Raw genomic sequence first — 16,054 nt, 5'->3', positions numbered from 1 at the left:
GTCTGTTATTCTCACACTGCTGGGACTATTTGTCAATTGAGTGCATTCTAAACACAAAGATGCTGGCTCAGGGCGAGTCAAAATAAGGCATTATTTTCCTTTCTTTATTTCCCCCCCCAAAGTTCAATGGTGAGTTTTACAGCCATGTTTTATGCACAGCCTTTACTAAACAACTACAATGGTAGTTGCCTCTGAACTTGTTTACTAGCCACTTTAACATCAAGTCACAGTACAGTACAGTACAGTACAGTACAGTACAGTACAGCCATAGTCAGTAGTATCTTGGCTAACAAACATCGCATAATCATGTCTTGTCTTGGTTTAAAAAGACATTTAAAAAGAAAACACTTTAAAACAGCTAGTGACACTCTTGTGTGATTAACTAGAGCATTCAATTATGAAAAACAAAACAAAACAAAACACATTTGTTTTTGAAATATGGAGATTTCTACCTGGTTTCTACCTGACAGCAACGATGTGAAGAATCTAAAAAAAATCTGAAATTCCAATGAATATGACCTTTCTTGATTCTCTATGAGCTCTCTGTGTGTGTGTGTGTGTGTGCGTGTGCGTGTGCGTGTGCGTGTGCGTGCGCGCGCGCACACGCACACGCACACGCATGCATGCGCCTGCCTGCGTGCATGCATGCGAGCTAATCCAAACTTTGTAATGCACGCTGCAAGTAGGCCACAGGATGTTCTTTTCACATAATGTTTTATAATTCTTTTAAATACTGAAATGTCAACCATTGTAGTTGTTTAGTAAAGGTTGTGCATAACATGGCTGTACATAATCATCAGAGCTCGCACTCTCTCTCATAAACCCACATCAAATAAACGTTTAGGTCATTTTTTACTTAAATGGGTACATACATGTACCGTTTAGAATAACAACCTTAAGTCAACTAGACCAGGGGTTCTCAACGTTTTTGGCCGGGGACCCCCGGAAATGCTTTGGCAATGTCTCGGGACCCCCGCCCCGCCCCCTCCCGACCCCCAATATAAATTGACTGCTACAATAACCTTAACCCATTTTGGGCGGGAACCCCTTTTGGTGTTTTAAGCATTGTTATAATTTAGCTATTTAAAAATAGCAGATCTACAAGCTCATAGCGCGCCACCGAGTGGCACGCTACGAGCTTGTAGGTCTGCTATTTTTGAAAAATCGTGAAAAAATAAATTAAAAAAAATATTTTTTTCTTTTTTTTTTTGGAAAATAATTTGGGGACCCCCTAAAATAATTTGGCGACCCCCCGAGGGGTCGCGACCCACGGGTTGAGAACCCCTGAACTAGACTACAATTCCCCTGTGTGTCACCCAACGTCCAGCCCAGCAGCGCCTGTCCTGTCACTGTGTTGTTATGAGCACTGTTGCCAGCTTCTGGGAGTTAACTAAGCGTCCAGTTGTATGAAAACAAGTGCAAAATAAGTGACTATAGGCTAGGCTACATGAGCACTGTAAACGTATTACATCGGCTACATTTACAAGCAATTAAAATACTGTATAAAAAGAAGCCAAAAGTTACCCCAATACATCTCAGGGATAAAATTGTACTTTTTTTTTCTTTTCCTCAATTAATTGAAGACTTTATATTTACACGTTACTTTGTAGATTTAGATTATTATTACATACATTAACCAATGAAGCGCTATTTTGTAGTTTGTCTACAGATGTACAATCTCTCGTCTACAGATAAAGGTTTTGTAAACATTTCAGTACTTTTACTTATTGTAAATATATTCTGATGCCATTGCCAATACATTTGTTCTTTTACTCAAGTACACAGGCCTTTTTTCACGCACGCACGCACGCACGCACGCACGCACGCACGCTGACTGACCACAGTTGACAGGAGATCACCCACCTGCCCAGCAGTTACCATGGAGACGCATACAATGACCTCACTGGGCATGATGTCAACACTTGTAATATGAACAATACATGTCATGAACTGATACTCTGTGTGGTCGGACCCCAACGCCCCCACCCACTCACCCGGCTAGCACTGAAAGACAACAGGTGCAACACCAGTGGTTGAAAAAGTCCAGAATTCAAAATGTACTTGACTCAAGTTGAGTATTAAAGTACCAAAACTAAAAGTAGCAGAATGTCTCATTTCAAGATACAAATGTATAAAATAGCAGAGCTCACAATGCGTTACATCGCAACGCATTACCGGTAGCCTATAGGGCTGAAGTGGTTACTGTATGTTTGTACAGTATTGTAATAATAATCAAAATCTACAAAGTAACTAAAGTTTTTAAATAATTGTAGTGAAGTAAAAGTACAATATTTGCCTCCGAGATGTAGTGGAGTAGAAGTAAAAGTACTGAAAATTGCAAATACTCCAGTAAAGTAAAACATACCTCAAACATCCACCCACCCGATACCGATTCCGAATACTGATCTGATACCAGTGTTTAGTTCTCAGTGAGTGGTTCTCAAAGTGGGGTCCAGGACTCACAGGGTTCATTGAGGGGGTTCCAAATGGACCCTTACAGGTCTGTAACTCTGAGAGTGTACACATGTTTTTGTTGTTGGCGTTTTCGGAGCGGGTAGGGCGTAAAATGTGTGTTAATTAGTAAGGTGGGGGGGGGGGGGGGGACGACTCTCTCCGGGCACTAATAACTTTGGGGTCTAGAGTTTGAATGGACAGGTATCAGTCAAAAGGGAGACATCGAAGAGGAAGGATATATAGAGAATAGAGATCTAAGGTTTTGAGGTTTGAGGTCAGATGTAGAGTTGCTGGCAGGTTCCATATGATCTAGGTGATGATCCAGTCTTCTCCATGTATGGCTATCCAGGGTTTGATGAGGTCAGTGTCTTCATATATGGAGACGGCCATATATGGAGTGTGTCACGAGGCGTGACTGACTGATGGTCATCATGTATGGTCGTAACGTGTCATGAGGCATGGTGGACTGACGGCCATATATGGTGGCATGACGGACGGTCCGACTGACTGACGGACTGACTGACTGAGGTTTTGCACTGCGACGCTTCATGGGCTGGTAGTTTGGCAGATCTGTTGCCAAACGACACCACGGTACGATTACGTAAAAATCTGGCTTTCCAAGTCCAAGACAAGTGTCCAGACAGAGACATATACGTTATTGGTATTTAGAAACCTTAATCACATTTCAAATCACCTTGGAATGTGGTTCAATCGGATGAATCTGATTCATAACATCCAATCTAGATGGGCCAAACATTTGTGCCGCCAGTCTGAGCATAGCCTAAGTATACCGGTACCATCATTCTTAACTAATCATGTGTTCCACGCAGCCAACATTATGTCAATATTACAGGATGATATGTGAAGAAGTGCAGATGTCTTAGCAAAGAGAGACAGGCTTAAATAGTAATTTACCTTAAGAGTTTGACGCTGAGGAACACAATGGAAGCTATTTGTCTAGTGCTGAGGGCATCACAGGAGTGCTGGAGGCCATCTCAGCCATTTCTCATTCTTAGGCTGCACTCACACGGTTCATGCAATTCTCTGTGCTCGTTGGGTGTTGTGTCATGGCCGCCCAGCGGCCCAATGCATTTCCAATGGAGGTCACATGGTTTGACCCAACATTGTGTTGTGTGAGGGGGAGGGGCGCACGACTGCGCCCCTCCCCCTCACACAACACAATGTTGGGTCAAACCATGTGACCTCCATTGGCAATACATTGGGCGGCCATGACACAACACAACATGCAACCAACGAGCATCCAACGAGCACAGAATTGCATGAAAGGTGTGAGCTCAGCCTTAACTGGGGATGCAACTGGTCGTCAGTCAGTGGTGGAAAGTATAAGTACATTTACTCAAGTAGTGTACTTGTACACTTTTGATTTTAACATTTTTTTTTACTTTACTGGAGTATTTCCAATTGTCAGTACTTTTACTTCTACTCCACTACATCTCAGAGACAAATATTTTACTTTTACTTCACTACATTATCTGAAAACTTAGTTACTAGTTACTTTTTAGATTTTGACTATTATTACAAAACATACAGACACAGTAACCACTTCAACCCTACATTTTGTCGATTTGAAAATAGCCGATCTACAAGTTCACAATGTGTCGCGATGTGACACATTGTGAACTTGTAGATTTGCTATTTTCAAAAGATTTGTCTACATTTAAATACTTTAAAAACGGGATATCCTGCATAATGAGTGCTTTCTACTTTTGGTATCTTTTTGGTACCAATACTTTTATACTGTTACCAAACGTACATTTTGAATTCCCGGACTTTTACTTTTAACAAAGTATTTATACATTGCAGTATTCATACTTTTACTCAAGTAACTATTTTTAGTACTATTTCCACCATTGATTCTTAAGATGATGAATGGAGATGCGACTGGTCGTTAAGTGCAGATCGACCACTGTGGCCAACGTATATTTATGAGTCAAAACAGAATTGAAATAGAAAGGACAGCAAAATCCTTCCACGTAGTACTGACCTATTCTAAAGCCATTCAATTGACATACAGTTGGGTGCCACCGATATTGTCCCTTATCATTTGACCCATTTAGGCCTGACCTCAACATTTAAAAAGAATCTTCTAAATCCTCCAGTTTTCTGAAATAAATATTTTCACGATTTTTCAAAAATAGCAGACCTACAAGCTCGTAGCGCGCCACTCGGTGGCGCGCTATGAGCTTGTAGATCTGCTATTTTTCAATAGCTAAATTATAACAATGTTTAAAACACCAAAAGGGGTTCCCGCCCAAAATGGGTTAACTGTCCTTTTGCGCAGATCACGCAAATCTCAGCAAAAAGAAAAGGACAATATCGATGGCCTCCAACTGTATGGTACCTATAAATCCATTTCTGCGCGGGGACTTTCAAGGACCACCAGTTTGTGTGACGGTTTGAGACAGGGAGGTGTAGGACCCAAGCGCAGCGGCAGGACAGATTAGCGGAGGAAGTACAATGCAAGGTGTTTTATTGTACAAAACCACACAATATGGGAACAAGGAGCAAAAAACACCACAAAGTAGAAAGTAGTAACGAGGAATACACTAGAAAACACTAGAAAACTACGTACTGTAGCCTAGTAAGCTTACTAGGAATACAATATCTAAACGTATCTCTCAGAGTGTCTCCTGTGAAAGTGTCTCCCATTTGGCTCCCATCTATACCATTTAGCTGGGGGACCCGATGAAAGGGCCCGGGGACCTCCAAGGGGGTCCTTAAGGCCCCTTGGAGGTCACCGGGACCCGATGAAAGGGCCCGGGGACCTCCAAGGGGGTCCTTAAGGCCCCTTGGAGGTCACCGGGCCCCGCGTTGAGAACCAGTGTTCTTAGAACTCGTTTTGAACACCCTCTTCACGGTGACTGTTAATTTTAATGGAACCAGAATGAAACAAGAAATGATGACATTCGTCATATTATTACCAGCAGCTTTTATATTTGCGGCGGTGGTGGTCCACAGTAAAAAAAAAATAGCAGATCTACAAGCTCCCAACATGTGAAGATATGAATAGGATGCAGTGTGAGCTTGTAGATATAGGCTATTTTAACTATTTTATGTATTTTTTTAATTTATTTTTTACATAAAGTTGTTCATTTATTTATTTGAAATTTCTTTAGAGGATCAGCCTCTTGAGATGCATCATCTCTTTTTCAAGGGGGTCCTAATAACATGACAACAGTGGATTCTGATAGAGACAAAGAGGATAAGCCAAGCTCTCCACAGGTGCAATATAGGGGAGTTCATCGTTGTTCAATACATTACTTTTCTGTTTCACGAATGGGCTTTTGATTATTATATTGTAAAGGAATGGTTTTGGTCATACAAGGTTTTCACCTGACAGCAATATATCTGACTGTATCAGTATCAGTCAGTTTGACCAGATTGCATTCAAATTGGCTACTATGAGTATGAGGTTTCCACTTGACAGAACGCAGTTGGTTTGATTGACACCCGAACACATTGACATGTCCATCTTTCCTAAAACGAGAGTCTAAAATGTTGTAGAGTTATGGGTCCATTTGCAGGCTTGGCAGGTCTAAAGAAGTCCCGCGGTAGCCTGCGTGGGGGTCCGCGGGTAGAGGCTGTGGAGGTCCCTGAGGAGTTCAGCGCGGGGTGGAGGGGGTCCGCGGTAGTATGCGTGGGAGTCCGCAAGTACAGTCACTGAGACTCAAATGTGTTACTGTCTGTTACCCATTAAATGAGCGAGTCTGCTGCCACGTTTTAGCTCCGCTGTTATTTGCCCCCTCAATGTCGTAACTGTTGTATTACGTTGGCTCTGGGACAGGTTGAAGCCAGTGCGATCATGGCTAATGGCTGGGAAGGTGACTCACAGTGCGTCGCATTGTAAATGGCCAATGCGAACTGTGTAATAGTAATACTTAGGCACAAACCAACTATTGTCGAAGAACAATATTGATGTAACTAAGAGATTCGCTGAGTGAGCTATATTTTATATACAGAGATTTAGAAGGAATAAGCAAAAGCGTGATGCGGAAATTCCTCCTCCAAGTCCACACTCCGTCCGCTGTGAGTCTACTTTGTGGAGTGGGCGGTGGCTTCCAGGCGTGCGTGTGTGCGTGCGTGCGTGCGTGTGTGCGCGCGTGTGTGTGTGTGAGTGCGCGTGTGTGTGTGAGCCAATGGAGAGGGGCTGCAATGTTGCCAGGTCCGCGAATTATAAGCGAGTTGGAGTGAGTGTAAGTAACCAGGCAAGCAACTGTGAGGGCCAAATCAAGTGTGGCTGGAAATATGCGGACTTGGCAACCCACTCTTCAGCAACTAGCAGTGTGAACTAGCGGTGTCAGTCTACCGGAGCAGTGTGAACAGTCTACCGGAGCAGTGTGAACTAGCGGTGTCAGTCTACCGGAGCAGTGTGAACTAGCGGTGTCAGTCTACCGGAGCAGTGTGAACAGTCTACAGGAGCAGTGTGAACTAGCGGTGTCAGTCTACCGGAGCAGTGTGAACTAGCGGTGTCAGTCTACCGACTAGCAGTGTGAACTAGCGGTGTCAGTCTACCGACTAGCAGTGTGAACTAGCGGTGTCAGTCTACCGGAGCAGTGTGAACTAGCGGTGTCAGTCTACCGGAGCAGTGTGAACTAGCGGTGTCAGTCTACCGGAGCAGTGTGAACTAGCGGTGTCAGTCTACCGGAGCAGTGTGAACTAGCGGTGTCAGTCTACCGGCTAGCAGTGTGAACTAGCGGTGTCAGTCTACCGGAGCAGTGTGAACAGTCTACCGGCTAGCAGTGTGAACTAGCGGTGTCAGTCTACCGGAGCAGTGTGAACAGTCTACCGGAGCAGTGTGAACTAGCGGTGTCAGTCTACCGGAGCAGTGTGAACTAGCGGTGTCAGTCTACCGGTCGCATGTTTCCCATCGAAACATTAACCAGCCGCTTTTCAAGCTGCTGGTAAAAAGCTCAGTTGTTGTTGTCATAGTGCTGTCATAACATGGTGGCCTACAGTAGCATGATGAGGGCATACATACAGTTTTAGCATGGATGGAAAGCCCCCAGTGGGTTGTGGCAGCTAGCGCTGCCCACAGAGCGACACGGGAAAGCTTTTATCCAGGGTTTGGCCCTGTTCATCTCGTTCTAAATGAACAAATGTTACTTTCTGCGGCCTCACAATGATTTTTTTATCATTTTCTCGATTGATTGATTGATTGATTGACAAAAATGCATTTACCCTACATGAACATTTGTACGTAAAGAACCTGATATCAGGATTCATCCAATGTGTTTAATTCATGCAGAAATACTGTACTGTCATTTTAACATTTTACACATTAGTCCACTAGTACATATTTAATCTGTGATTCTGGTGACATTATTGACCGCTTATTTTGTGTATGTCTGTGGTGAAAATAAAGTTTGATAAAAAATGTCAATCACAAGCCAGCATGGACGTGGTGATGACCCCTGCCCCAGAGTGTATATATCCATTGTGGTCCTTTGAGTGTTAAGTGTGTGAAGTTAAATTGCAAAAAGGGAAAAAGGTGAGGTCAGCTGGTTCCCCTTAGCTTTAGCCGTCATAGTCATTTTTTTTTCATTCATAATTTTGACAGTGAAAAAAAAGGTAAGTTGACGATTATTTTTCATCATTGTTTCAAGACCTATTCATAGTACAGTTTTCTGGGATGAGGTGACCACCGAAATGGTGGTTAGTAAAAACAGAGAGATGTGTTGTGTGAGCGGTGACCACCGCGGTGTGACATAGTTTTCGGTGGTCACCTCATCACCGAAGACTGGACTATGAATAGGCATTTAGTCGACAAAATGAACACCGATTTTGACTGTGCTCCCTCTTCCTCTCGCTCTCCGGTTCCACACAGGGGGCCTCAGCAGCTTCAGGCAGAGCCACGAGAACCTGTGTGACCACTCGCTGCACCTCCACGAGGGCCTGGACGCCGGCGGGGCGGCCGGCCTCACGGGGGCGCTACCGCTACCTCACTCGCTGCCCTCCACGCCGGACATCGAGAACGCTGTACTGACGCCCATCCTGCCTTTCCTGTTCCTGGGGAACGAGCGCGACGCGCAGGACCTGGGCCTGCTGCAGCGCACCAACATCGGCTTCGTCCTCAACGTCACCACGCACCTGCCACTCTACCACTACGACACGGGCCTGTTCAGCTACAAGAGGCTGCCGGCCACCGACAGCAACAAGCAGAACCTGCGGCAGTACTTTGAGGAGGCGTTCGAATTCATCGGTAGGGGAAAAAGTTGGATGATAATTGATTTTGATGCGGGGGAAATGCAAAAAAAACATATCTACAAGATCACGCAGCACCGGGAGGTTAGGTTGTGAGCTTGTAGATTGTCAGTTTCTTTAGACCGTTGTACGACAAAGACAAAAAGGTAGCCAATGGTACCTAATCGTACCAAAACACAGAAGTTGATTGGCAGTCAAAGACTGGCTGCTATTTATATATTATTATATCACTACATATAATGTTATATGATAAAGTTATATCATTGACAGGATAGGATGATTAAAAAAGGTTATGTCTGTATCAGAAATGGAAAGCTAGATCTAGATCTGCTATTTTCACAATCTTTGCACGACACCGGTGTGCACTGAAGTATAACATATATTTTAAGCGGTTGCCAGTTTGTATTAATAATACTTTATTTTTATTTAAAAAAAATCAAATGTATAATTTATTTGACGAATGTAAAAAAAATCATCGATAGAATGACTGCTAATAATTGCTAATAAAAAGATCGATAGTTCCAGCCCTAACACAGTGTCGGAAAATCATGGGAAATGCAGTTCCAAACGGATGTCCTTTGTGCAGGAGATGCAGAGCCAAAGAATCTGCAGCGACTCAAACTGACGCCAAGAACAGATGATGTAGAATTATCTTGGGAGGAAATACCAGATGCACTTAATAAGAGTCTGGCACTGGAGTCCGCTGAGAAGTGTTCCTCAGCGTTAAGCCCACTTCATAGTTACATAATCACTTCAACCCTATATATATTGACCGGGCTCAATACTGGTCACCTCCTTTTTTATCCCCCGATCTACACCAACACTTGGCGAAATTAGATGATGCACAAGCTTTGTCGACAAAAAATGATGCCTTGATACTTCGTTTCATGTTGAAAATAGCCGATCTACAAGCTCACACACGTGTAGATCTGCTATTTTCAGAGTGCAACACCCGAGCGCAAACAAGATGACTTGTCTTTTAGTTCTACTGGATCTCTTCTCCACTAGTCCCTCCCTAACATTTTAGTCTACTTTTTATTTGTTGATGAAGTTTTCTATATTTAGCTTAGGTTTTTTTTTTACATTCAATATTAATATTAAATTATTGTGACTTAATTTTGTTTTTTGATATTTCTGTTTGCCTTTTAGGCTTTGTAAAGAAAGAATTGCACACGGCAGATATGAAAGGATTCTCACGATTATGCTATAATAATTGCGATTATGTAATGATTGTGCCAGGCCTATCCGTGCGCCGTGCTGCTTTGTTCCATACAAACATTGAAACTAGTATGTGGCCTAACGTCAACATTTTTAAAATGTCTTCTAAATCCTGACAATTTTCAGAAATACAAGCTCATAGCGCGCCACCGAGTGGCGCGCTACGAGCTTGTAGGTCTGCTATTTTTGAAAAATCGTGAAAATATTTATTTCAGAAAACTGGAGGATTTAGAAGGATTTTTAAAAATTTTGAGGTCAGGCCTAAATGGGTCAAATGATAAGGGACAATATCGGTGGCACGCAACTGTACATGCTCAAAATGCGTCACCTTGCGCTGTAGTATGATCAAGTAGGGTAGTATGAAAAACACCAAAAGCTAGACTATGGAGATAAAAGGTTTGTGCCAGTACCGGTTGGTCCTGAAATTGCAGAGCGCTGCCCCTCCCCCCTGCACCTCTTCTCCCACACCGGCATGCGGCGAGTCCCTAAAATACCAAATGCACGCATGCGGGGTGAGAAATCACCTCCAGAAAATGGTCAATTTTGTCAATTTGCCTTCTGGCTGCAATCCACCTGTCCCCAAATAGGGCCCATAGAGGTGGAACACACTCGCATTGGAGTTATTGTATGCCGAACACGCTGCCATGACAGATTTGTTGTTGTTTTCTTTCTCTTCTGTTATTTGGCTCATATGCTCCAGTTCGGGTGAATGTATTTTGAGCTTTTGCACAAAGCAGATGTTCCTTTTATCTCATACTAACTAGGTACTGAGTGTGACTCCCCAAGGGCGGGGGGGGGGGGGGGGGGGGGGGGATCAGTAGGCTGCTTTCTCACATTCTGGATCGGAATTGTTGTTTCTCAACCAGTGGTTCACGGAATAATAGTGGTACATTGTATAATTTTAGGTGATCCATGTTCTCTCTTTTCAATTGTTTTAAGCACTTAAATTAATGCCACAATTAATGCCACAATTTCTTTCTACTCAGTCTGTGTCTCATATAGGAGGGCTGTGGGCAGTTCAGTAACCCGTCCACCAGTGACATCATTAATGGGGAATCCAAGCTAATAGAAACTGCAGGCTTTCTATTCCTGAAAAGTTGCAATGAGATAATGGAAGCCATCGTTCTCACGATAATACAAATCTAAATATATATATTTTTGGTGGACGGGTTTCTGAACTGCCCACAGCCTTCCTATGAGACACAGACTGAGTAGAAAAAAACAACTTATAAATACTTATGTATTTTATCATGAACATTAATTAGGACCAATTATATGAAGAGAAGTTGATAAGTGGTGAAGTGGTCCTTTAAGATCGGTTTATTAAGTTGACAAAAAATATTTTGTCAGGTCGTGACAATGGTATTGTAATGCCCGATTTACACTTTGCTGTGTGCTGAAAATCTGTTGTGAGCTTGTAGATTGGCTTATTTCTGAGCTTGAGACCTGTGCGCAGCCAAGCATGAAATTAATTCTCCAAGTTCTACTGGATCTCTGCTCCACTAGTCCTAAGATTTTAGTGTAGTTTTTAATTGTTAACAAAATTGTCAATATATTTAGTTGTAGTTGTAGTCATCATAGCGTAGTTTTTATTACGTTTTCGTCAGTGACAAACGGAAAATCCGTTGTCACCGTTGTAGGCGACAAAATGAACACTGTCCTGCATGACTCTGTGTCTTCTTCCCGTTTCCAGAGGAAGCCCATCGAGCAGGCATGGGCCTCCTGATCCACTGCCAGGCGGGGGTCTCGCGCTCGGCCACCATCGTCATCGCCTACCTGATGAAGCACACCTGGATGACCATGACCGACGCCTACAAGTTTGTCAAGACCCGGCGGCCCGTCATCTCGCCCAACCTCAACTTCATGGGCCAGCTGCTGGAGTTCGAGGAGGACCTCAACAACGGCATCACGCCGCGCATCCTCACGCCAAAGCTCATCGGGGTGGAGACCATTGTCTAGGAAAACCACGTTGCTCCACACGCGCGTTCGCGCAAAGGCAGCACTCGCACTCCTTTATCCCTGTTTCTCAGAGGGGACCATGGGCTATACTCTATTCGGGAGTGTGAGAGAGAGGACTTTTATTTGAGGATATCCTCCTCGTGCTCGTGTGGGACTTTTCTCTGGGCGTGCCAAAGCACTGGGTTCACTGGGGATGAGAAATGACAAACATCCCTTGTCGTTTGGACCCTGGCTGATGTCCCAGAGGAGAAGACAAGTCGAGAGAGAGAGAGAGAGAGAGAGAGAAGGGGGGAGGGGGGGCGGAGATGCCTAATTTATGCTCCATCGTAACGGTGTCATGTGCTGGAAATCGGCGATTTGCAAGCTCAAAACACACCGCATTCGCGGCACGTTTGAACCTTGCATTTCATCTTTCTCCGGCCGGCGACAGCATTGTATGACTTAGTATAAATCAGGTGAGGGAGAGAGATGGGGGTGGGGGGGGGGGGGGTTCAGGGCCGAAGCTGTCCATGTGTGACCGTCGAGGAAAGAGGAAAATAGAGAACTGTTTTGAGGAATAACAAGGCATTGTACCTTTAGGCATGGAGCACTTCATGCTTTTTACACTGTGGCACACAGTTGATGTTTGCTGACTCAGGCTGGGCTGGCCACAGCAGTGCCTGTCAAAAGAAAAGACAAAAAAGTATGGGGGGGGGGGGGGGGGGGAGACAATCCAATGAAGACTTATTTGGTGTGTTAATGTTGTTGTTCTATTTTTATACCGGGGTTTATGTGGGTGACCATGACAAGCCCGCAGTGGCTTACTGTGCAATAATTTACGAGTGGAATGCAAACCGAAAGCTTGATCTTATATGTATATATTGATAATGATTAATATGAAAACATTTCCAGCTCTTTGCTGACGTACCATTTTGATGTTACTGTAATAGCTGTTGGTCAGTTACATAAGTTCACGTTAACGGTACATACAGTTATGCTGTATTCATATTTGGCGCAGAGCGGTGTAAAGAGGTGGGGGGGGGGGGGGAGAACTATTTTTTGAGCACTGCTTCGGGTTGTCTGTGTCAGTCATCTGTTGGTTTCATTTTTGTTTATTCTTCAAGAAAAAGAAATACACAGAATCATGGATTCACATACATTTCTTTTTGTCTATCTTCTTCATTGTCTTTGTTTTGCATTATTTCATCCCTTCATGATACAATATATTTTAGTTACATACATTTGATTAGACGGTCATAACCATAAGAGCCTTGTTATGCATGACTGCTGGAAGGGGAAAGACAGTGTGGAAATGATCAGTGAATATTCTGCAATTTACTGTATACAGTATATACGGCTACTGTTGGTACATCTTGCAGTCTGGAGCACTGTTTCCAAAACCGTGGGTTGGGACCTACGGTGTTTGTGGGTCGTGGATCCATTTCATGGGTCGCAAGTGAATATCCCTTATTTTTTGTTTCCTGAAAAAAATACCTGAATTATTATTATTTAAAAAATACTTTCTAAAGATTTCTACAAACATTCACAGATGTTCATGAGGAGTTGAAATTCCCTAAATTAGAAAACAAATATTTAAGTAGTGAAAATAGCATTATCTGCAAACGTTTGGGCACCGGATCTGACTTCTCTTTTGGGTCTTGAGCTACAGTTGGAGGCCATCGATATTGTCCTTTTCTTTTTGCTGAGGTTTGCGTGATCTGCGCAAAAGGACAGTTAACCCATTTTGGGCGGGAACCCCTTTTGGTGTTTTAAACATTATGTTATAATTTAGCTATTGAAAAATAGCAGATCTACAAGCTCATAGCGTGCCACCGAGTGGCGCGCTATGAGCTTGTAGGTCTGCTATTTTTGAAAAATCGTGAAAATATTTATTTCAGAAAACTGGAGGATTTAGGATTTTTAAAATTTTGAGGTCAGGCCTAAATGGGTCAAATGATAAGGGACAATATCGGTGGCACCCAACTGTAAATTAAATTGGGAACCACTGGTCTGGAGGGGTTTTGAAATGCCCGCCACCGTTCATCGCCTCGCTCCCATTTGGTTTGGTTGTCCATGTAATTCTTCCATAACACTCCAGCGCTTGTAATACTGTTTTGCTGTGGTGGTCCCTATTGCCATGCATGCATGGCGTTGAGTACATTCACCGTGTCCAGGAGTGTTGAGGTCTTTTCCCAGGGTCACAGTTAAATGTCACCATAGTGGCACAACGCTGAAGCTCTTCTGTAATCTTCCAACCACTTGAATCCATATATGCTTTGTAGATCGGCGTCCCCCAGGGGTCTACACTTGGCCCCCTCCTTTCTCTCATGGACGAAAATAGTACAAGCTAACAAGGCGTCCCGCCGCGCGGGCTGCGCATTGTGAGCATGTGGATCTACTGTTTTCGCGGAATGTTCGCCTATCATTGCATGCCCCAGAAAAGGGATGTTCATTGTGGTTAAAAGTCCCCGCCCGTTCCTCGATGTTAGGCTATAGTTAGGTCCTTCTGCCTTGGGTAGGACGCTGCCTTGGGTAGGGCATTACCTTGGGTAGGACACTGCCTTGGGTAGGACACTGCCTTGGGTAGCTGCCTTGGGTAGGACACTGCCTTGGGTAGGACACTGCCCAGATGTGTAAGTAAGTGGGGGGGGGGGGGGGTATCAAAAGCAGAGGATTTTCTCCGCTATCCCTCCCAACAACTCCAACCTTGAATAGTAGGTAATGCAGCAGGACAAACTCATTGGAGACAATGTGGAGTTGTGGAGTACATATTATCCTCCTTCCAAACAATGTATTTTATTAGAACCGAATCTCACTGTTTTTTTTATTATCCATAATGTAAGTACGGGTTCTCAAAGTGAGGTCCAGGGAGGGACTGTACAATTGTGGCGATTAATATCTTCAACATGCCAGCAAGCATAAAGACAGACACGCAGCGCGGCTAATGGATTAGTTGCAGCACCCCTACCCCACCCACCACCATCCATTGATCTGGATGGCCGTGGTAGTTTATCTATAGGAAGTTATAGGAGTCAAATGTGGAACTGTTGCCCATTTCCTCTGCAGCAGAACACCCATCTTTTCCACTGTCCGTAGCCCCGTACATTCAGAGGTTCTCAAAGTTATTCATGTGAAGGACCCCCCCAATACAAATGTCTCAAAAATAGCAGATGTACACTGTGAGCTTGTAGATCTGCTATTAATTAAAGTGCTTAAATGATTGTGATGCTACATGAACTATACTTTTGCTGCATGGGGACTCCCTGTAACCCCTCCAAGGACCACTTTGAGAACCACTCCCCACACAATACTGAGCAGTATATAACACCCCTAGTAATGTTATGTGTTACACTTACACAACCATTCTGACATGCAAACAAACAAACAAAACAAAAAGTTAATGGGAATTAGCCTCAACAGTTTGTGACCATACACTGAGCCTTTGAATATCAACAAACAATGAGTGTTTGAACTTACTCCAGGGTACAACTAGTTCCTTTCAAGGAAAGAAGTTGCCTTCTTGCCAAGCATACTCCCATTGCTTGCTTGCATGGAGATTTCTGCCTAATTCATACTCCTGTTGTATGAAAATAACTGATCTTCAAGCTATAGTGAGCTAAGAACATGTGGTAGGTTTGCTAGGTTGAATATCTGTGCCACAGTCGTGCAATGTTAATTTAAGATTAATGGAGCACAGAGCTGAGAATGCGACTCAAAAACGTAAAGATGACTGTGATGAGAAAAACGGGAATATCTTAGACATGCAGGATTTACAGAGTATTATTTGGAGGAACAAATACATAGTAGCCTATCTCCTGTCTCCTGTAGTAAATAGTATTAATGACAGTTCATGATATTCAATAGCAATGAAAGGTTTAGCCTCAAACATATTTTTCCATACATCAATTGAGCATGAAAGTCCAGAAATAGCTTGGTGATATTAAGGGCACATGTATGGAAGTCTATTTCTGCCACTGAATCCTATATTAAAATTGGCTCAAGGGAGGGGATGGGCATAACATGGACAAGGACTGACAGGCGTATACAGGTGTGACGAACACATAGTGGCCTAAACCTCTAGTAAAATGTAAAAGTCCTGAACTGTTAGGTTTTTAATGCAATGTTGACCTCACATCTCAGTTTATGGCCGGACTAACAGCGAGCCCGCAGCACTAAATATGAATGTCCCTGACAGAGTCATACTACCTGATGAAGTTACACC

General features: G+C 43.5%; 1 protein-coding gene across 1 annotated transcript in view; it reads left to right on the top strand.

Annotated features, from left to right (window-relative positions):
* The window catches only part of dusp10 (dual specificity phosphatase 10), a 20,511-nt gene extending 8,199 nt beyond the window's left edge, over positions 1 to 12,312 (top strand). Inside the window, exons 3-4 of the mRNA XM_079526943.1 lie at positions 8,300 to 8,674; positions 11,588 to 12,312. Of these exons, the coding sequence (XP_079383069.1) occupies positions 8,300 to 8,674; positions 11,588 to 11,853 (641 nt within the window). The 3' untranslated portion in view covers positions 11,854 to 12,312. The remainder of the gene's footprint in view (positions 1 to 8,299; positions 8,675 to 11,587) is intronic.
* The last annotated feature ends 3,742 nt before the right edge of the window (positions 12,313 to 16,054 follow it).

The sequence above is a fragment of the Electrona antarctica genome (genome assembly GCF_951216825.1).
Source record: "Electrona antarctica genome assembly, chromosome: 17".
In the NCBI taxonomy this organism is placed as follows: domain Eukaryota; kingdom Metazoa; phylum Chordata; class Actinopteri; order Myctophiformes; family Myctophidae; genus Electrona; species Electrona antarctica.
The sequence above is the reverse complement of the archived record's forward strand: the minus strand, read 5'-3'. Positions and strand labels throughout refer to the sequence as shown.